The 22,239-nt window shown below is 35.2% G+C and overlaps 1 protein-coding gene across 1 annotated transcript in view; it reads left to right on the forward strand.

Annotated features, from left to right (window-relative positions):
- phactr3a (phosphatase and actin regulator 3a) overlaps positions 1-22,239 on the forward strand; it is a 167,900-nt gene that overhangs the window by 83,708 nt on the left and 61,953 nt on the right. The window contains exons 2-4 of the mRNA XM_030139130.1: positions 1,444-1,608; positions 12,865-13,032; positions 19,943-20,013. Of these exons, the coding sequence (XP_029994990.1) occupies positions 1,444-1,608; positions 12,865-13,032; positions 19,943-20,013 (404 nt within the window). The remainder of the gene's footprint in view (positions 1-1,443; positions 1,609-12,864; positions 13,033-19,942; positions 20,014-22,239) is intronic.

Genomic DNA, 22,239 nt, shown 5'->3' on the forward strand with positions numbered 1-22,239 from the left:
GGATGGATGGACCAAACCAGGAGAAATGGAAGAAGTCATCAAAAAAGAAGGTTTGAGGTTTTAAAAAGTTAAAACAATAGCTTGATTTATTGCTTCAGGCCAAAAATTAAAAAAAAAAAAAAAAAAGTTACAAAAAGAATCTAGCATCAAACACACATTTCATCACAGAGAGAAAAAGAAAAAGCCTGCCAGAAAAAGAGTTTCCTCTATTACTTTTTATAGTCTTTAGTGACTCTTGGAGACTCCCATTATTCAATGACATCATTCGTCGTGCGCTTATTATTGGTTAATGGTCGTTACTGGGCAGAACATGTCAGTCACTCCATAAGTCAATTCTAAGAAAAGCACATGCTTTTGCAGGTGCACAGCTCTTGCTTAACACCTGCACTATTAGGCTAGCATTTCTTGACCACAAAAATCCCCTTAATTCAAAATCTGGTTTTTCAGCTTGACTCTTTTTACCACAACTACTTTCCAAAGCTATAAAATTAGATCTTTTAGGTAGCATCTGACCTTTTCTCTAAGTTCAGCACAGACAGGTGTGAGTTCATCAAAACCACACACACACACACACACACACACACACACACACAAATCAAACCTGACACTGACTGTTCAGTACAAATAAGGATACATCTGCAAAAATAAAAGATTCTTCAAGCAAAACATCTTGTAACATTGTGTTTTTTTCTTCTCCGTTTTGGTTCATGATGTATGATGTCCATCCGACATTTTAGAACTAGTTAAAGTCACACATTCAACTTCCATTTAACATAAGATACGTCTTACATGATGGAAAATATTGCAGGGATATTTGCACCGGTTTCAAACAGCGATATATTCCCAGTCCTGTTGGTGTTTTAACAGTAAAAAAAAAAAAAAACAACCCTAAATGAACAGGAATAAAACCCCAGTGAGGCCCTGTTTGGCTGTTGTCTGACACACCTGTTGTTCTCTGGGGAAATGTGTTTCTTGTCGTCTTCTGAGGCTCATTGTGGCTTCGTGCTGTTACATTCCCTCCACCAAATCTGGACGCTTAGATGGGTTTATTTTGATATGTGACGTATGGCTGCAAGGGAGAAGGATTCACAGAGAGAGAGAGAGAGAGAGAGAGAGAGAGAGAGAGAGAGAGAGAAACAGCCGTGAGGGAGTGTGGTTTGATCAAATTAGTCTTTCTAATTCAATCTGTTCCCAGCACTTGGAGTCCATCATGGTTTATTCAGTGAGGTGAACGGACTAATTGTGCTCTGGTCTCTCTCTTCCCTCCTTCACCTACATTTCTATGCTTCCATTTTTCCTCCTCTCTGCATCACTTCCTACTCTTTGCCCTCTTCCACACCTCCTCCCACTCTTTCCTCACCCCTATTTTACCCCCACCCACCCCTCTGGTGTCATCCCCCCCCCCTCTCTCTCCCCTCTGCTTTCTCCTTTTCCTGGTTGTAGTAGAGGTGGTGGACCAGCAGAGGGTGCTGAGGACAGGCTGCCTGGTGACGGGGGTCCACACTCCACCCATCAGACGCAACAGCAAGCTGGCCACCCTGGGGCGCCTCTTCAAGCCCTGGAAATGGAGGAAAAAGAGAAACGAGAAGCTGAAGCAGAGCTCCACAGGTATGGTGACGTGAAGAGAGGAAAAGCTAAACGGATGCATTCACATATCGGACAAAAAATAAGGATGTGGGTTAAAGGACGCACCTGGAGAGGGTTTTATATATTTGCATTTTATTGATGTGTATGAGATCAGTAGTGCATTATTGTCCTCTGTTGAAGATAAGAGTTTTACAGCTTTACAGCTTTACTTAAACCAGAAAGATCCAAACATCCATCACAAATCTGGTCAAAATAAAAGTCTATATTTAACCCATAAAGACCCAAACATCCACCACAAATCTGGCCAAAATAAAAGTCTACATTTAACCTATAAAGACCCAAACATCCACCACAAATCTGGTCAAAATAAAAGTCTATATTTAACCCATAATGACCCAAACATCCACCACAAATCTGGTCAAAATAAAAGTCTATATTTAACCCATAAAGACCCAAACATCCACCACAAATCTGGCCAAAATAAAAGTCTATATTTAACCCATAAAGACCCAAACATCCACCACAAATCTGGCCAAAATAAAAGTCTATATTTAACCCATAAAGACCCAAACATCCACCACAAATCTGGCCAAAATAAAAGTCTATATTTAACCAATAAAGACCCAAACATCCACCACAAATCTGGCCAAAATAAAAGTCTATATTTAACCCATAATGACCCAAACATCCACCACAAATCTGGTCAAAATAAAAGTCTATATTTAACCCATAATGACCCAAACATCCACCACAAATCTGGTCAAAATAAAAGTCTATATTTAACCCATAAATACCCAAACATCCGCCACAAATCTGGCCAAAATAAAAGTCTGTATTTAACCCATAAAGACCCAAACATCCGCCACAAATCTGGCCAAAATAAAAGTCTACATTTAACCCATAAAGACCCAAACATCCGCCACAAATCTGGCCAAAATAAAAGTCTACATTTAACCCATAAAGACCCAAACATCCGCCACAAATCTGGTCAAAATAAAAGTCTATATTTAACCCATAATGACCCAAACATCCACCACAAATCTGGTCAAAATAAAAGTCTATATTTAACCCATAATGACCCAAACATCCACCACAAATCTGGCCAAAATAAAAGTCTACATTTAACCCATAAAGACCCAAACATCCGCCACAAATCTGGCAAAAAATAAAAGTCTACATTTAACCTATAAAGACCCAAACATCCGCCACAAATCTGGACAAAATAAAAGTCTACATTTAACCCATAAAGACCCAAACATCCGCCACAAATCTGGCCAAAATAAAAGTCTACATTTAACCTATAAAGACCCAAACATCCGCCACAAATCTGGCCAAAATAAAAGTCTACATTTAACCCATAAAGACCCAAACATCCGCCACAAATCTGGCCAAAATAAAAGTCTACATTTAACCTATAAAGACCCAAACATCCACCACAAATCTGGCCAAAATAAAAGTCTACATTTAACCTATAAAGACCCAAACATCCGCCACAAATCTGGCCAAAATAAAAGTCTATATTTAACCCATAAAGACCCAAACATCCACCACAAATCTGGACAAAATAAAAGTCTATATTTAACCCATAAAGACCCAAACATCCACCACAAATCTGGCCAAAATAAAAGTCTATATTTAACCCATAAAGACCCAAACATCCACCACAAATCTGGCCAAAATAAAAGTCTATATTTAACCCATAAAGACCCAAACATCCACCACAAATCTGGCCAAAATAAAAGTCTATATTTAACCCATAAAGACCCAAACATCCACCACAAATCTGGCCAAAATAAAAGTCTATATTTAACCCATAAAGACCCAAACATCCACCACAAATCTGGCCAAAATAAAAGTCTATATTTAACCCATAAAGACCCAAACATCCACCACAAATCTGGCTGAAATAAGTCTATATTTAACCCATAAAGACCCAAACATGCAACACAAATCTGGCCAAAATAAAAGTCTATATTTAACCCATAAAGACCCAAACATCCACCACAAATCTGGCCAAAATAAAAGTCTATATTTAACCCACAATGATCCAAACATCCACCACAAATCTGGCCAAAATAAAAGTCTATATTTAACCCATAAAGACCCAAACATCCGCCACAAATCTGGCCAAAATAAAAGTCTATATTTAACCCATAAAGACCCAAACATCCACCACAAATCTGACCAAAATAAAAGTCTACATTTAACCTATAAAGACCCAAACATCCGCCACAAATCTGGCCAAAATAAAAGTCTATATTTAACCCATAAAGACCCAAACATCCACCACAAATCTGGCCAAAATAAAAGTCTATATTTAACCCATAAAGACCCAAACATCCACCACAAATCTGGCCAAAATAAAAGTCTATATTTAACCCATAAAGACCCAAACATCCACCACAAATCTGGCCAAAATAAGTCTATATTTAACCCATAAAGACCCAAACATGCAACACAAATCTGGCCAAAATAAAAGTCTATATTTAACCCATAAAGACCCAAACATCCACCACAAATCTGGCCAAAATAAAAGTCTGTATTTAACCCATAAAGACCCAAACATCCACCACAAATCTGGCCAAAATAAAAGTCTATATTTAACCCATAAAGACCCAAACATCCACCACAAATCTGGCCAAAATAAAAGTCTATATTTAACCCATAATGACCCAAACATCCACCACAAATCTGGTCAAAATAAAAGTCTATATTTAACCCATAATGACCCAAACATCCGCCACAAATCTGGTCAAAATAAAAGTCTACATTTAACCCATAAAGACCCAAACATCTGCCACACATCTGGCCAAAATAAAAGTCTACATTTAACCTATAAAGACCCAAACATCCGCCACAAATCTGGCCAAAATAAAAGTCTACATTTAACCCATAAAGACCCAAACATCCGCCACAAATCTGGCCAAAATAAAAGTCTACATTTAACCCATAAAGACCCAAACATCCGCCACAAATCTGGTCAAAATAAAAGTCTATATTTAACCCATAAATACCCAAACATCCGCCACAAATCTGGCCAAAATAAAAGTCTGTATTTAACCCATAAAAACCCAAACATCCGCCACAAATCTGGCCAAAATAAAAGTCTACATTTAACCCATAAAGACCCAAACATCCGCCACAAATCTGGCCAAAATAAAAGTCTACATTTAACCCATAAAGACCCAAACATCCGCCACAAATCTGGCCAAAATAAAAGTCTACATTTAACCCATAAAGACCCAAACATCCGCCACAAATCTGGCCAAAATAAAAGTCTACATTTAACCTATAAAGACCCAAACATCCGCCACAAATCTGGCCAAAATAAAAGTCTACATTTAACCCATAAAGACCCAAACATCCGCCACAAATCTGGCCAAAATAAAAGTCTACATTTAACCTATAAAGACCCAAACATCCGCCACAAATCTGGCCAAAATAAAGTCTACATTTAACCTATAAAGACCCAAACATCCGCCACAAATCTGGCCAAAATAAAAGTCTATATTTAACCCATAAAGACCCAAACATCCACCACAAATCTGGCCAAAATAAAAGTCTATATTTAACCCATAAAGACCCAAACATCCACCACAAATCTGGCCAAAATAAAAGTCTATATTTAACCCATAAAGACCCAAACATCCACCACAAATCTGGCCAAAATAAAAGTCTATATTTAACCCATAAAGACCCAAACATCCACCACAAATCTGGCCAAAATAAAAGTCTATATTTAACCCATAAAGACCCAAACATCCACCACAAATCTGGCCAAAATAAAAGTCTATATTTAACCCATAAAGACCCAAACATCCACCACAAATCTGGCCAAAATAAAAGTCTATATTTAACCCATAAAGACCCAAACATCCACCACAAATCTGGCCAAAATAAGTCTATATTTAACCCATAAAGACCCAAACATGCAACACAAATCTGGCCAAAATAAAAGTCTATATTTAACCCATAAGACCCAAACATCCACCACAAATCTGGCCAAAATAAAAGTCTATATTTAACCCATAAAGACCCAAACATCCACCACAAATCTGGCCAAAATAAAAGTCTATATTTAACCCCATAATGACCCCAAACATCCACCACAAATCTGGTCAAAATAAAAGTCTATATTTAACCCATAATGACCCAAACATCCGCCACAAATCTGGTCAAAATAAAAGTCTACATTTAACCCATAAAGACCCAAACATCTGCCACACATCTGGCCAAATAAAAGTCTACATTTAACCTATAAAGACCCAAACATCCGCCACAAATCTGGCCAAAATAAAAGTCTACATTTAACCCATAAAGACCCAAACATCCGCCACAAATCTGGCCAAAATAAAAGTCTACATTTAACCCATAAAGACCCAAACATCCGCCACAAATCTGGTCAAAATAAAAGTCTATATTTAACCCATAAATACCCAAACATCCGCCACAAATCTGGCCAAAATAAAAGTCTGTATTTAACCCATAAAAACCCAAACATCCGCCACAAATCTGGCCAAAATAAAAGTCTACATTTAACCCATAAAGACCCAAACATCCGCCACAAATCTGGCCAAAATAAAAGTCTACATTTAACCCATAAAGACCCAAACATCCGCCACAAATCTGGCCAAAATAAAAGTCTACATTTAACCCATAAAGACCCAAACATCCGCCACAAATCTGGCCAAAATAAAGTCTACATTTAACCTATAAAGACCCAAACATCCGCCACAAATCTGGCCAAAATAAAAGTCTACATTTAACCCATAAAGACCCAAACATCCGCCACAAATCTGGCCAAAATAAAAGTCTACATTTAACCTATAAAGACCCAAACATCCGCCACAAATCTGGCCAAAATAAAAGTCTACATTTAACCTATAAAGACCCAACATCCGCCACAATCTGGCCAAAATAAAAGTCTATATTTAACCCATAAAGACCCAAACATCCACCACAAATCTGGCCAAATAAAAGTCTATATTTAACCCATAAAGACCCAAACATCCACCACAAATCTGGCCAAAATAAAAGTCTATATTTAACCCATAAAGACCCAAACATCCACCACAAATCTGGCCAAAATAAAAGTCTATATTTAACCCATAAAGACCCAAACATCCGCCACAAATCTGGCCAAAATAAAAGTCTATATTTAACCCATAAAGACCCAAACATCCACCACAAATCTGGCCAAATAAAAGTCTATATTTAACCCATAAAGACCCAAACATCCGCCACAAATCTGGCCAAAATAAAAGTCTATATTTAACCCATAAAGACCCAAACATCCACCACAAATCTGGCCAAAATAAGTCTATATTTAACCCATAAAGACCCAAACATGCAACACAAATCTGGCCAAAATAAAAGTCTATATTTACCCATAAAGACCCAAACATCCACCCACAAATCTGGCCAAAATAAAAGTCTATATTTAACCCACAATGATCCAACATCCACCACAAATCTGGCCAAAATAAAAGTCTATATTTAACCCATAAAGACCCAAACATCCGCCACAAATCTGGCCAAAATAAAAGTCTATATTTAACCCATAAAGACCCAAACATCCACCACAAATCTGACCAAAATAAAAGTCTACATTTAACCTATAAAGACCCAAACATCCGCCACAAATCTGGCCAAAATAAAAGTCTATATTTAACCCATAAAGACCCAAACATCCACCACAAATCTGGCCAAAATAAAAGTCTATATTTAACCCATAAAGACCCAAACATCCACCACAAATCTGGCCAAAATAAAAGTCTATATTTAACCCATAATGACCCAAACATCCACCACAAATCTGGTCAAAATAAAAGTCTACATTTAACCCATAAAGACCCAAACATCTGCCACACATCTGGCCAAAATAAAAGTCTACATTTAACCTATAAAGACCCAAACATCCGCCACAAATCTGGCCAAAATAAAAGTCTACATTTAACCCATAAAGACCCAAACATCCGCCACAAATCTGGCCAAAATAAAAGTCTACATTTAACCCATAAAGACCCAAACATCCGCCACAAATCTGGCCAAAATAAAAGTCTACATTTAACCTATAAAGACCCAAACATCCGCCACAAATCTGGCCAAAATAAAAGTCTACATTTAACCTATAAAGACCCAAACATCCGCCACAAATCTGGCCAAAATAAAAGTCTATATTTAACCCATAAAGACCCAAACATCCGCCACAAATCTGGCCAAAATAAAAGTCTATATTTAACCCATAATGACCCAAACATCCACCACAAATCTGGTCAAAATAAAAGTCTATATTTAACCCATAATGACCCAAACATCCACCACAAATCTGGTCAAAATAAAAGTCTATATTTAACCCATAAATACCCAAACATCCGCCACAAATCTGGCCAAAATAAAAGTCTATATTTAACCCATAAAGACCCAAACATCCACCACAAATCTGGCCAAAATAAAAGTCTATATTTAACCCATAAAGACCCAAACATCCACCACAAATCTGGCCAAAATAAGTCTATATTTAACCCATAAAGACCCAAACATGCAACACAAATCTGGCCAAAATAAAAGTCTATATTTAACCCATAAAGACCCAAACATCCACCACAAATCTGGCCAAAATAAAAGTCTGTATTTAACCCATAAAGACCCAAACATCCACCACAAATCTGGCCAAAATAAAAGTCTATATTTAACCCATAAAGACCCAAACATCCACCACAAATCTGGCCAAAATAAAAGTCTATATTTAACCCATAATGACCCAAACATCCACCACAAATCTGGTCAAAATAAAAGTCTATATTTAACCCATAATGACCCAAACATCCACCACAAATCTGGTCAAAATAAAAGTCTACATTTAACCCATAAAGACCCAAACATCCACCACAAATCTGGCCAAAATAAAAGTCTATATTTAACCTATAAAGACCCAAACATCCGCCACAAATCTGGCCAAAATAAAAGTCTACATTTAACCCATAAAGACCCAAACATCCGCCACACATCTGGCCAAAATAAAAGTCTACATTTAACCTATAAAGACCCAAACATCCGCCACAAATCTGGCCAAAATAAAAGTCTACATTTAACCCATAAAGACCCAAACATCCGCCACAAATCTGGCCAAAATAAAAGTCTACATTTAACCCATAAAGACCCAAACATCCGCCACAAATCTGGCCAAAATAAAAGTCTACATTTAACCTATAAAGACCCAAACATCCGCCACAAATCTGGCCAAAATAAAAGTCTACATTTACCTATAAAGACCCAAACATCCGCCACAAATCTGGCCAAAATAAAAGTCTATATTTAACCCATAAAGACCCAAACATCCGCCACAAATCTGGCCAAAATAAAAGTCTGTATTTAACCCATAATGACCCAAACATCCACCACAAATCTGGTCAAAATAAAAGTCTATATTTAACCCATAAAGACCCAAACATCCACCACAAATCTGGTCAAAATAAAAGTCTATATTTAACCCATAAATACCCAAACATCCACCACAAATCTGGCCAAAATAAAAGTCTATATTTAACCCATAAAGACCCAAACATCCACCACAAATCTGGCCAAAATAAAAGTCTATATTTAACCCATAAAGACCCAAACATCCACCACAAATCTGGCCAAAATAAAAGTCTATATTAACCCATAAAGACCCAAACATCCACCACAAATCTGGCCAAAATAAAAGTCTATATTTAACCCATAAAGACCCAAACATCCACCACAAATCTGGCCAAAATAAAAGTCTATATTTAACCCATAAAGACCCAAACATCCACCACAAATCTGGCCAAAATAAGTCTATATTTAACCCATAAAGACCCAAATATGCAACACAAATCTGGCCAAAATAAAAGTCTATATTTAACCCATAAAGACCCAAACATCCACCACAAATCTGGCCAAAATAAAAGTCTATATTTAACCCACAATGATCCAAACATCCACCACAAATCTGGTCAAAATAAAAGTCTATATTTAACCCATAAATACCCAAACATCCGCCACAAATCTGGCCAAAATAAAAGTCTGTATTTAACCCATAAAGACCCAAACATCCGCCACAAATCTGGCCAAAATAAAAGTCTACATTTAACCCATAAAGACCCAAACATCCGCCACAAATCTGGCCAAAATAAAAGTCTACATTTAACCTATAAAGACCCAAACATCCGCCACAAATCTGGCCAAAATAAAAGTCTATATTTAACCCATAAAGACCCAAACATCCACCACAAATCTGGCCAAATAAAAGTCTATATTTAACCCATAAAGACCCAAACATCCACCACAAATCTGGCCAAAATAAAAGTCTATATTTAACCCATAAAGACCCAAACATCCACCACAAATCTGGCAAAAAAAAAGTCTATATTTAACCCATAAAGACCCAAACATCCACCACAAATCTGGCCAAAATAAAAGTCTATATTTAACCCATAAAGACCCAAACATCCACCACAAATCTGGCCAAAATAAAAGTCTATATTTAACCCATAAAGACCCAAACATCCACCACAAATCTGGCCAAAATAAGTCTATATTTAACCCATAAAGACCCAAACATGCAACACAAATCTGGCCAAAATAAAAGTCTATATTTAACCCATAAAGACCCAAACATCCACCACAAATCTGGCCAAAATAAAAGTCTATATTTAACCCACAATGATCCAAACATCCACCACAAATCTGGCCAAAATAAAAGTCTATATTTAACCCATAAAGACCCAAACATCCGCCACAAATCTGGCCAAAATAAAAGTCTATATTTAACCCATAAAGACCCAAACATCCACCACAAATCTGACCAAAATAAAAGTCTACATTTAACCTATAAAGACCCAAACATCCGCCACAAATCTGGCCAAAATAAAGTCTATATTTAACCCATAAAGACCCAAACATCCACCACAAATCTGGCCAAAATAAAAGTCTATATTTAACCCATAAAGACCCAAACATCCACCACAAATCTGGCCAAAATAAAAGTCTATATTTAACCCATAAAGACCCAAACATCCACCACAAATCTGGCCAAAATAAGTCTATATTTAACCCATAAAGACCCAAACATGCAACACAAATCTGGCCAAAATAAAAGTCTATATTTAACCCATAAAGACCCAAACATCCACCACAAATCTGGCCAAAATAAAAGTCTATATTTAACCCATAAAGACCCAAACATCCACCACAAATCTGGCCAAAATAAAAGTCTGTATTTAACCCATAAAGACCCAAACATCCACCACAAATCTGGCCAAAATAAAAGTCTATATTTAACCCATAAAGACCCAAACATCCACCACAAATCTGGCCAAATAAAAGTCTATATTTAACCCATAAAGACCCAAACATGCGCCACAAATCTGGCCAAAATAAAAGTCTATATTTAACCCATGAAGACCCAAACATCCACCACAAATCTGGCCAAAATAAAAGTCTGTATTTAACCCATAAAGACCCAAACATCCACCACAAATCTGGCCAAAATAAAAGTCTATATTTAACCCATAAAACCCAAACATCCACCACCAATCTGGCCAAAATAAAAGTCTATATTTAACCCATAAAGACCCAAACATCCACCACAAATCTGGCCAAAATAAAAGTCTATATTTAACCCATAAAGACCCAAACATCCACCACAAATCTGGCCAAAATAAAAGTCTATATTTAACCCATAAAGACCCAAACATCCACCACAAATCTGGCCAAAATAAAAGTCTATATTTAACCCATAAAGACCCAAACATCCACCACAAATCTGGCCAAAATAAAAGTCTATATTTCACCCATAAAGACCCAAACATCCACCACAAATCTGGCCAAAATAAAAGTCTATATTTAACCCATAAAGACCCAAACATCCGCCGCAAATCTGGCCAAAATAAAAGTCTATATTTCACCCATAAAGACCCAAACATCCACCACAAATCTGGCCAAAATAGAAGTCTATATTTAACCCATAAAGACCCAAACATCCACCATCAACACCAACCATCTACTGATCTAAACTGTTTAATACCTGTTGATCCACTAATCCTATCAATACATGTAAATAATTAGTGAAAAATACAGTTTGTCATCTTTTCATGGTCATCAGATATGACCCCTTTGGACGTTCAGAGGCTCCGTAGCTACCGTGGAAACACTGTCATCTTCTACAACATTGATTCACCAGAAAAACTCATGGAGTTGGATCAATGACAGTGGATGGACACACTGGGTTTATGTTCAATTAATGATAAATTTTGCTGAAAAAGTCAGTTTTTTCCTCAGTTTTCTCTGTTTTGATATAATAACTTTTTAGGTAACTCTAGAGTTTTCATGAATATCTAAATCAAATATAGAAAATTAAATATAGAAAAACACATGGTTTACAGTGAAACTTACAGTGAAAAATACAGAGGATAATATTATAATAAATGATGATAAATGACCTTAAAGGGGTCATATTTAGATAAACCCACTTTTATTAGTCTTTGGTTCATTTATTTGTGTATTTGGACCCTAATAGTTCACACAGTTTGAATTTGAACCCTCCAGGTGCTGCAAAGCTATCTGTATATTCATTTATGGAAAAAAATCGAGTGGATTTCTATAACCTGTTTTAATTTCTTGTTGATTTGTTGCGTCTATAACTAGTTACATCATGACATTTGCACATATAAGGTCAAGACTTCCGACAAACCTGTCTCAGAGTACGACATAATTGTTTATCAGCAGCAGCGGTTGAAGTCCATACTGAAAATATGTCTAAACTTTGAGCCGATTACTTAAAATGTTCAGTTGTTGGTTGTATTAACGAACGCAAGTGGCTAAACAGGACAAAGAAGCATGGCCAACAACCTGGGGGGGGGGGGGGGGGATTTAAAGGGCCAGTGCTCAAAACAACCTTTCAGGAGTCATTACTCAGAAATAGGGTTGAAGATGGACCTGTGGAGTTGAATTAATGAAGAATTCAGACCCAAACAGAGCATTTACAGTTTATGTAGACCACAGGGAAATGTTTGAAAATGAATAATTCCATTTAAAAAAAAAGCAAAATATCAGTCCTATAAGTAAGGTTAAATAGAGAAAAAAATTCATTTGGGAACTGACACAACGCTACCACTGGGTCTTTATGGGTTAACCTGTAACTTTAGGTTTTCCTGCTGTACATACTTCACATATATGAGTGTAACCGTCACATAAATGTTCTTATTCCAAACACAAGCCCTAACCACTGCCTGTACTTCCTGTCCTCCTCAGATGTAGCATTATCCAGCGGCCTTCTATGCCACGACCCCAGCTCCCCCACTCAGGGCTGCTGCTCCGACGGGACAGTCCTGCTGGGGGGGTTCGGGGGGCCCCTGAACCCCAACCTCACAGTGAGCAGTGTGGAATACCTGGGTCCGGACGAGGAGCATCTCCCCTCAGGTACGAACCTCCACTGATCGATGAACAGCGTAGAGATTAAAAATGGATCTGGAAGCAGCGGGGAGGTTTTATTTCAGCTCAGAATTATAGTAAATCGATATGAGGGAGTAGAAGTGTGTGATGGAGTGGATGAAATACATGTAAACAAGACGAGTAATGAGGAAACACTCATTTATGGAAGAAAATACAAGTAGACTTAAAACCACAAGCGGTGTTAAGGCCCTCACCCTTCCGCCCGACCGCCTCCCCACGCGACCGCCGAGGCTTCCGACAGTGAGAGGACACTGTATCGTGGGCTTAATCCGACATTCTGCAAGTTACACATAGTGTTATACTTCTGAAAATGACCTTTTCATCGCAAGCTCATCACAGCCACGCCCAACATTTGATCAAAAATGTAGGTGATCACTTTTGATCACGTGTGTAGGTGATTTTCACCCAGTTTGGTCCAAATTGGATGTAAACCCTAGGAGGAGATGATGAAAGTATGAGGGGTGGGATTTTAGAGGTCCACACTTCCATCCAATATGGCCGACTTCCTGTTGGGTTTAGGGTGGGGCCATAAAGTAATTTTTTTTTACTTGTTCTACCATGGGCTATGTCTGGACCAAGTTTCATGTTTGTTCAAAGAAAAAAATTTGGGGAGGGCTCCCATCCGCGTAATGTATTTTGATTTTTGAGGGGGTGCCACCGAGTCATTTTGCATAATTTTTTCTTGGCGACTTCAAATAAAAAAAATTTTCCCCGGGCTTGAATTTTTGGTCAAATAAAATTGACTTTTCGTTAACGTTCAGGGGTCAAATTTGCATTCAAAGAGGTGAGAGAATAATAATAATAATAACGGAACCATGCGATTTTAATAGGCCCTCGCCGACATGTATGTCTGGGCTCGGGCCTAATAATGAAGCTGACATTAACACAATGAAAATATATGAATCAGAAGAATGCATCCCACTTTTTAACTTATTAATTTTTTAATTCCTTTTAAATTCTATTTGTCAGGTTTTTACTGTTTCCAAAATTAACTGTTTTTGCTACTAGTTATACTGAAAATGAACTTTAACCCTTTCATGCATGAATTATGAGAACCTTAATCAAGATTTTCTTCCTGAGTTTTCATTCCTCTTTAGGCATGAAAAAAGTAAAATGATTCATTTTTTTCTTTTTATGAACCTATTTTTCATAGGGTTACAAAAATGTCCATTCAGCTGGACACCATGCATTTACTGACATACTGTGTGAAAACTATGAAATGCATTTTTTTAATGCTGTTAATCTGTTTCTAACATTTTAACATTCTATAACCTCCTGAGACCCAGCAATGCATTTTTGTTCTCTGTAGGGGACAAGAGTTTTACAGCATTATAAAAAAAAAAAAAAAATGCTGTGCACTGCAAAGGACATTCTGTAATTTTTAAAAAATAAAAATCTATCTGAAAAAAAAACCAAACAAACTGTTGCATCATGCTGTTTCCAATCAAGACAATTATTAAATGTAAAAAAGCCAAAACTTTTCCTTTCCTGGGTCTCTGGTTATTACTCAGATATGCAAAAAAAAAGTTGTTTAAAAAAAAACCCTATTAATTACAGTCTAATAACCATTAGCAATTGATTTACACTTAAATATGTTACTGCAGATCAGGTTGATCAAGAACAGGAATTGCATTGTATGGGATGATGCATAAGCATCCACTGTGTTGGTTGATATGGAACTAAAACAACCAAATCCATGAATATGCAAGAGAACAACTTTGAATAGCTGTCCACTGTAGTGACCACTATTAATGAAAGGGTTAATGTTCTGAGATGTGCCATGCAAAAAAAAAAACAAAAAAAAATACAAATAGAATTTTCATTTTCATAAGATCAGCTTAACCCTTTCATGCATAGTGGTCACTACAGTGGACAGTTCTTCTCCAGCTGTTCTCTTGTGTATTCATGGGTTTTGTTGTTTTCGTTCCCTATCAGCCAACACAGTGGACGCTCATACATCATTCCATACACTGAAATTCATACCATGCTTGAGTGTAAATCAATTGCTCGCTATTATTAAATTGTAATTAACAGGGTGGGGTTTTTTTTGTTTTTTTTACAAAAAGTTGTTTTTTTTGCACATTATCTCCATGAAGTGAGTAATGACTAATATTAGAGTATGTTAAAATGTGAGAAAACGCCATATTAGCTGCATTTTTACTTCATAGTTTTCACACAGTGTATCAGTAAATACGTTTCTTTGCTTCTAAAGTTAAACTCATGGTGCCCGGGTGAGTGAACATTTTTGCAACTCCATGAAAAATAGATTCAGAAAAAATTTTCCAATTGCATTGGTTTTTTTTAATGCCTAGAGGAACAGAAACACTCAGAAAAAAAAAAAAATCTTGATTAAGGCTCTCATAATTCATGCATGAAAGGGTTAAAAAATGTGTGATCAGAAATAACAAAGATTCAAATTTACATCTGTACAAGTCAAGGCCGTAGGTTTGCATCCACTGATATTGTTCAAATGTTCATCTTTGTTACCAAAATTTGTTTGTTGTTCTAAAACAAAAAAAAAAGGAATTTTATTGTCATATTTGTAAGATAATTGTGCATTTCCTATTTTTATTTGGAAAAATATTGTCTCGGAGCAGCCTGGTTTACAATGTTGTTGGGGTTGGGGGGGGGCTGGAGATTTTTTCGTCCTCCAAAGGGGGGCTCGACAGAAAAAGACCAAGAACCACGGCTCTAAGAGTTCACACAGTAGAACGTTAGGAAAGAACAGGATTTTAAATGTGGTCTGCACTACTGCGTATAAACAGGAATATTTATGGATTATATTGCCTGTTTAAACAGATTATTGTGTATTTTTAATGTTGTCCTTTTCATAAATAGGGCAAAACATAACAAAAACAGTGTGCTTGTAACATATTCATATAATAAATGCATTAATTCAGTGACTCTGTATGTGACACATGGACCATTAGAGGGCAGCAAAGACAATTAAATGGAACTGCACATGAATGGTTAAACGGCGTATTTCCACCAACAGTAGAACAGAGTGAAAAGTATATGTACAGTGATGTGGAATGATTATCTCCATCTGCATTTAGCAAAGATAACTACAGTAAAGATAAGATTTATTCAATATACTTGTGTAAAAATTCTCTTTATTTTAAAAGCAGAAGTATTAATTCTGTTCTTCAGTAAAATCGTGGTATTAAAAACTCTATAATGTACTCAGAGTGAAAGTTAAAAAAAAAACATTTCTACATTTCTAGCTGCTGTTTCTATGCAAATCTCCTGACCCTCATATCATTCATGTCAGCATTAGTTAGCCTGGTCTCAGATTCTCATTACATAGATGACACATTTTCTCACAGGTCGAGTATTTGGTTATCTTGTATGTTTTTTTTTTTGTTTTTTTTTTACCTTGTTCTGTCATGCGTGAAACACACTATTCTACACACCATAAGGTCGTCTTTTCTATGTCTTATTGTTCCATTTACTGGTGTGGATGGTGGGAAGGTAACTTATGATGCTAAATGAGAAAATGCTAATAATTGTTTTGTCAAGTTATTGTGTACATTACACCTGTTACACTCTCCATCCATCCTGGAAAAAAAGAGGATCCATCCTCTGTGTCTCTGCTGGAGCTGTCTGCACTTTTTTTTTTATCTGGTTAAAGATGAGTTTAACTGATGTAATGAAGGAGGACAGGCATGGAATTAGTGTGAAAGGATGATGACTTTTCTGTGGTGACCCCTAAAGGGAGCAGCTAAAGTAGTACAAGTAGTGGAAATAGTAGTAGTTATAGTCATAATAGTGGTAAAAATAGTAGTAGTAATAGTAGAAATAGTAGTAGTAGTAGTAGTAGTAATAGTAGTAGTTATAGTCATAATAGTGGTAAAAATAGTAGTAGTAATAGTAGAAATAGTAGTAGTAGTAGTAGTAGTAATAGTAGTAGTTATAGTCATAATAGTGGTAAAAATAGTAGTAGAAATAGTAGTAGTAGTAGTAGTAGTAGTAGTAGTAGTAATAGTAGTAGTTATAGTCATAATAGTGGTAAAAATAGTCGTAGAAATAGTAGAAATAGTAGTAGTAGTAGTAGTAGTAGTAGTAATAGTAGTAGTTATAGTCATAATAGTGGTAAAAATAGTCGTAGTAATAGTAGAAATAGTAGTAGTAGTAGTAGTAGTACTAGTAGTAGTTATAGTCATAATAGTGGTAAAAATAGTCGTAGAAATAGTAGAAATAGTAGTAGTAGTAGTAGTAATAATAGTAGTAGTTATAGTCATAATAGTGGTAAAAATAGTAGTAGAAATAGTAGTAGTAATAGTAGTAGTAGTAATAGTAGTAGTTATAGTCATAATAGTGGTAAAAATAGTAGTAGTAATAGTAGAAATAGTAGTAGTAGTAGTAGTAGTAGTAGTAGTAGTAGTAGTAATAGTAGTAGTTATAGTCATAATAGTGGTAAAATAGTAGTAGTAATAGTAGAAAATAGTAGTAGTAGTAGTAGTAGTAGTAGTAGTAGTAGAAATAGTAGTAGTTATAGTCATAATAGTGGTAAAAATAGTAGTAGCAATAGTAGAAATAGTAGTAGTAGTAGTAGTAGTAGTAGTAGTAGTAGTAGAAAGAGTAGTAGTTATACTCATAATAGTGGTAAAAATAGTAGTAGAAATAGTCGTAGTAGTAGTAGTAGTAGTAGTAGTTGTAGTAGTAGTAATAGTAGTAGTTATAGTCATAATAGTGGTAAAAATAGTAGTAGCAATAGTAGAAATAGTAGTAGTACTAGTAGTAGTAGTAGTAGTAGTAGTAGAAAGAGTAGTAGTTATACTCATAATAGTGGTAAAAATAGTAGTAGTAATAGTAGAAATAGTAGTAGTAGTAGTAGTAGTAGTAGTAGTAGTAGTAGTAGTAGTAGTAGTAGTAGAAACAGTCATAATAGTGGTAGAAATAGTCATAGTAGTAATAGTAGTAGAAATAGTAGTGGTGGTAGTAATAGTAGTAGTAGTAGAAATACTAGTAGTAGTAGTAGTAATAGTAGTAGTAGTAGAAATACTAGTAGTAGTAGTAGTAGTAGTAGTAGTAGTAGAAATACTAGTAGTAGTAGTAGTAGTAGTAGTAGTAGTAGTAGTAATAATAGTAGTAGAAATAGTAGTAGTAACAGTCATAATAGTGGTAAAAATAGTAGTAGCAATAGTAGAAATAGTAGTAGTAGTAGTAGTAGTAGTAGTAGTAGTAGAAAGAGTAGTAGTTATACTCATAATAGTGGTAAAAATAGTAGTAGAAATAGTCGTAGTAGTAGTAGTAGTAGTAGTAGTTGTAGTAGTAGTAATAGTAGTAGTTATAGTCATAATAGTGGTAAAAATAGTAGTAGAAATAGTAGTAGTAATAGTCATAACAGTGGTAAAAATAGTAGTAGCAATAGTAGAAATAGTAGTAGTACTAGTAGTAGTAGTAGTAGTAGTAGTAGTAGAAAGAGTAGTAGTTATACTCATAATAGTGGTAAAAATAGTAGTAGAAATAGTAGTAGTAGTAGTAGTAGTAGTAGTTGTAGTAGTAGTAGTAATAGACATAATAGTGGTAGAGATAGTAGTAGTAGTAGTAGTAGTAGTAGTAGTAGTAGTAGTAGTAGTAGTAGAAACAGTCATAATAGTGGTAGAAATAGTCATAGTAGTAATAGTAGTAGAAATAGTAGTGGTGGTAGTAATAGTAGTAGTAGTAGAAATACTAGTAGTAGTAGTAGTAGTAGTAGTAGTAGTAGAAATACTAGTAGTAGTAGTAGTAGTAGTAGTAGTAGTAGTAATAGTAATAATAGTAGTAGAAATAGTAGTAGTAACAGTCATAATAGTGGTAGAAATAGTCATAGTAGTAATAGTAGTAGAAATAGTAGTGGTGGTAGTAATAGTAGTAGTAATAGTAGTAGTAGTAGAAATACTAGTAGTAGTAGTAGTAGTAGTAGTAGTAGTAGTAGTAGTAGTAGTAATAGTAATAATAGTAGTAGAAATAGTAGTAGTTATAGTCATAATAGTGGTAAAAACAGTGGTAGTAATAGTAGAAACAGTAGTTGTAGTAGTAGTAGAAATAGTAGTGGTAGTAGTAGTAGTAATAATAATAATAATAATGATAATAATGATAATAATAATAATAATAATAGTAGTAGTAGTAGTAGTAGTAATAATAGCAGCAGAAGTACAGAAATACTTGTAATAGTAGTAGAAATAGTTGTAATAGTAGTAGTAGAAACAACAATAATAATTGTAGTAGTAGTAGTAATAATAATAGTTGTAGAAATTGTAGTAGTAGTAGTAGAAATTGAAGTAGTAGAAATAGTAATAGTAGTTGTAATAGTAGTAATAATATTAATTGTAGTAGTAGTAGAAATTGTAGCAGAAGTAGTAGTAATAGTAGTTGAAATTGAAGTAGCAGTAGTAGTTGTAATAGTAGTAGAAATAGTAATTAGTAGTTATAGTAGTAATAATAGTAGTAGTTATAGTAGTAGTAGTTAAAATAGTAGTAATAGTAGTAGTAGTAAAAATAATAGTAAGTAGTAGTAGTAAAAATAATAGTAAGTAGTAGTACTAGTAGTAGTACAAATAGTAATAATAATAGTAATAAAAGTAGTAGTTTTTCTGTACTCTGTCCAGTTGTGAAGGCAGATGTGTGTTGTGTTTTGCTCAGATAGTTCAAGCCCTTGAGGTGAGTTTTTGATACTGTGTTATCCTCCAGAAGTAACAGGAAAAGCTCCCACACATTCTCTTTTTTTTTTACAAACATTAATACAACATTTTGTTCCTTTTAACCTTTATCAGACCTGTAGCAGCTCAAAAACCACACAACATGTGTTTAGTTCAGTTCAGTGTCATTTATTGTCCTGTATTATTTACGTTCTCGTCCTTAAACTGTGTTGTGCATGTCCATGGTCCAGTAGCTCCACCTCTGCAGGACTGTGAACGGGTGGAGGAGAACATATCAGTAGCAGAAGACAACGGAGAGGAGGAGGTGCATCCGGCCGGAGATTTACCAGAGGGTCTGCAGGACCTGGGAGACCAGATGGAGGAGAGACCAGAGGAGGAGATCCCCCCAGGAACCTCCCCACCACAAGTACCTCCCAAACTCCTGCCCCAGATGAGTACAGGAGACGGTGAGCGCAGAGAGGGAGTTTCATATTACTGTTCAGGTTCTACTCTGAGAACATCTGTGGTTAACTTTGAATTTACTCTGACTTTTCATGAACATCTACATCAGAGGTGTCAAACTCATTTTAGTTCAGGGGCCACATTCAGCTAAATTTAATCTGAAGTGGGCCGAACCAGTAAAATAATATAACATAATAATAAAGAAATAATGTCAACTAAAAACTTCTCTCTATGTTTTAGAGCGAAAAAAGTACATTTACATTATGAAAAGGTTTACATCTACAAACTATCCTTTCAAAAGATGAGAATAACACGAACAAACTGAAAAAATAAGTGTAATTTTAACAATATTCTGCCTCAGTTTATCATTTTCACATGTACATTATAATGTACAGATCACAGTGGATCTACACATATACAAAACATTTAGTAACAGGCAAAATCTTGTTAAAATTCTACTTACTTCTCTTAAGACATTTCAGTATGGAAGTAAATCTGTGTCATCAGATTGTGAATTAAAAAAGACATTGAATTTGTAGCACTGAATTTTTTTGGCACTGAAATTTAGTATCAGATTTTTTTTGCACTGAAATTTAGTATCTGAACTTTTTTTTGGCACAGAAATAAAGTATCTGAATTTTTTTGGCACTAAAATTAAGTATCTGAATTTTTTTGGCATTGAAATTAAGTATCTGAATGTTTTTTTTTGCACTGAAATTTAGTATCTGAATTTTTTTGTTTGCACTGAAATTTAGTATCTGAATTTTTTTGTTTGCACTGAAATTTAGTATCTGAATTTTTTTTTGTTTGCACTGAAATTAAGTATCTGAATTTTTTTTTTTGCACTGAAATTAAGTATCTGAATTTTTTTGCACTGAAATTTAGTATCTGAATTTTTTTGTTTGCACTGAAATTTAGTATCTGAACTTTTTTTTTGGCACTGAAATTAAGTATCTGAACTTTTTTTTTGGCACTGAAATTAAGTATCTGAATTGTTTGTCTCTGAATTCAACTATGTTCATAAATTTAGAATTAAAAAAATCGTGCAAAAATTCAGTTGCAAAAAATTCAGATGCAAAAAATTCAGATACTTAATTTCAGTGCAAAAAGAAATCCGTGCTACAAATTCAATGTCTTTTATAATTCAAAATCTGATGACACAGATTTACTTCCACATTTCAGGTAATTCACATTTTTTGCAAAATTATACTTTGTTTTAGTGTAAATACATGAAAATATTTACATTTACAAAGAGAAAAATTTGGAGTTGTCATTATTTATATGTTATTATGATTGTATTTTACTGGTCCCGCCCACTGGAGATTGAATTGGTCTGACTGTGGAACCTGAACTAAAAGGATTGTTAATATCTTAGTGTAATTTTTGCATTTCACAAATTCATCCCCAGGGCCGGACTGGACCCTTTGGAGGGCTTGATTTGGTCCCCGGGCCGCATGTTTGACACCTGTGATCTACATGATCTGTGAATTAAAAATATAGGAAAGTACATGATTTACACCAAAAAAATGCAAAATACTGAGGATAATATTGTAGAAAAAATACATAAAAAAGGTGATAAATCAGTTAAGAAAGGTAGAAATAGACAAAAATTTATTTGGGAACTGCCACAAAAGTAGCACTGGGTCTTTATGGGTTAATATCCATCATCATCACAGCTCGCATCTTAACATAATGCTCTATGTGCATTTTGTTCAACATTTTATAATTATATTAAATAATACAGGCCCTTTACACATTCATCCAAAGCCCATAACATGTTATAATTAAAAGCATGTGCATCTGATCATTAATTATTTTACCACATGTGACTAAAGATGAACCAGATTCAACCTTAAACGATCAATATTTTATAGTAAGAAGAAAATGAGATCATCCAACATCCAGGCTGAAGAGAAAGCAGGTTCTTTTACTGCTTAAAGCAGGCGTGTCCAAAGTCCGGCCCGGGGGCCAATCACGGCCCGCGGTCAGATTTTATACGGCCCACAGCTTTGGTGTTATAATGCATTATTTATGGCCCGCTTGGACTGTTGAACCGAGTACATGAATCATAAAAGCTTCAAAAAAAACA

The sequence above is a fragment of the Sphaeramia orbicularis genome, chromosome 7 (genome assembly GCF_902148855.1).
Source record: "Sphaeramia orbicularis chromosome 7, fSphaOr1.1, whole genome shotgun sequence".
In the NCBI taxonomy this organism is placed as follows: Eukaryota; Metazoa; Chordata; class Actinopteri; order Kurtiformes; family Apogonidae; genus Sphaeramia; species Sphaeramia orbicularis.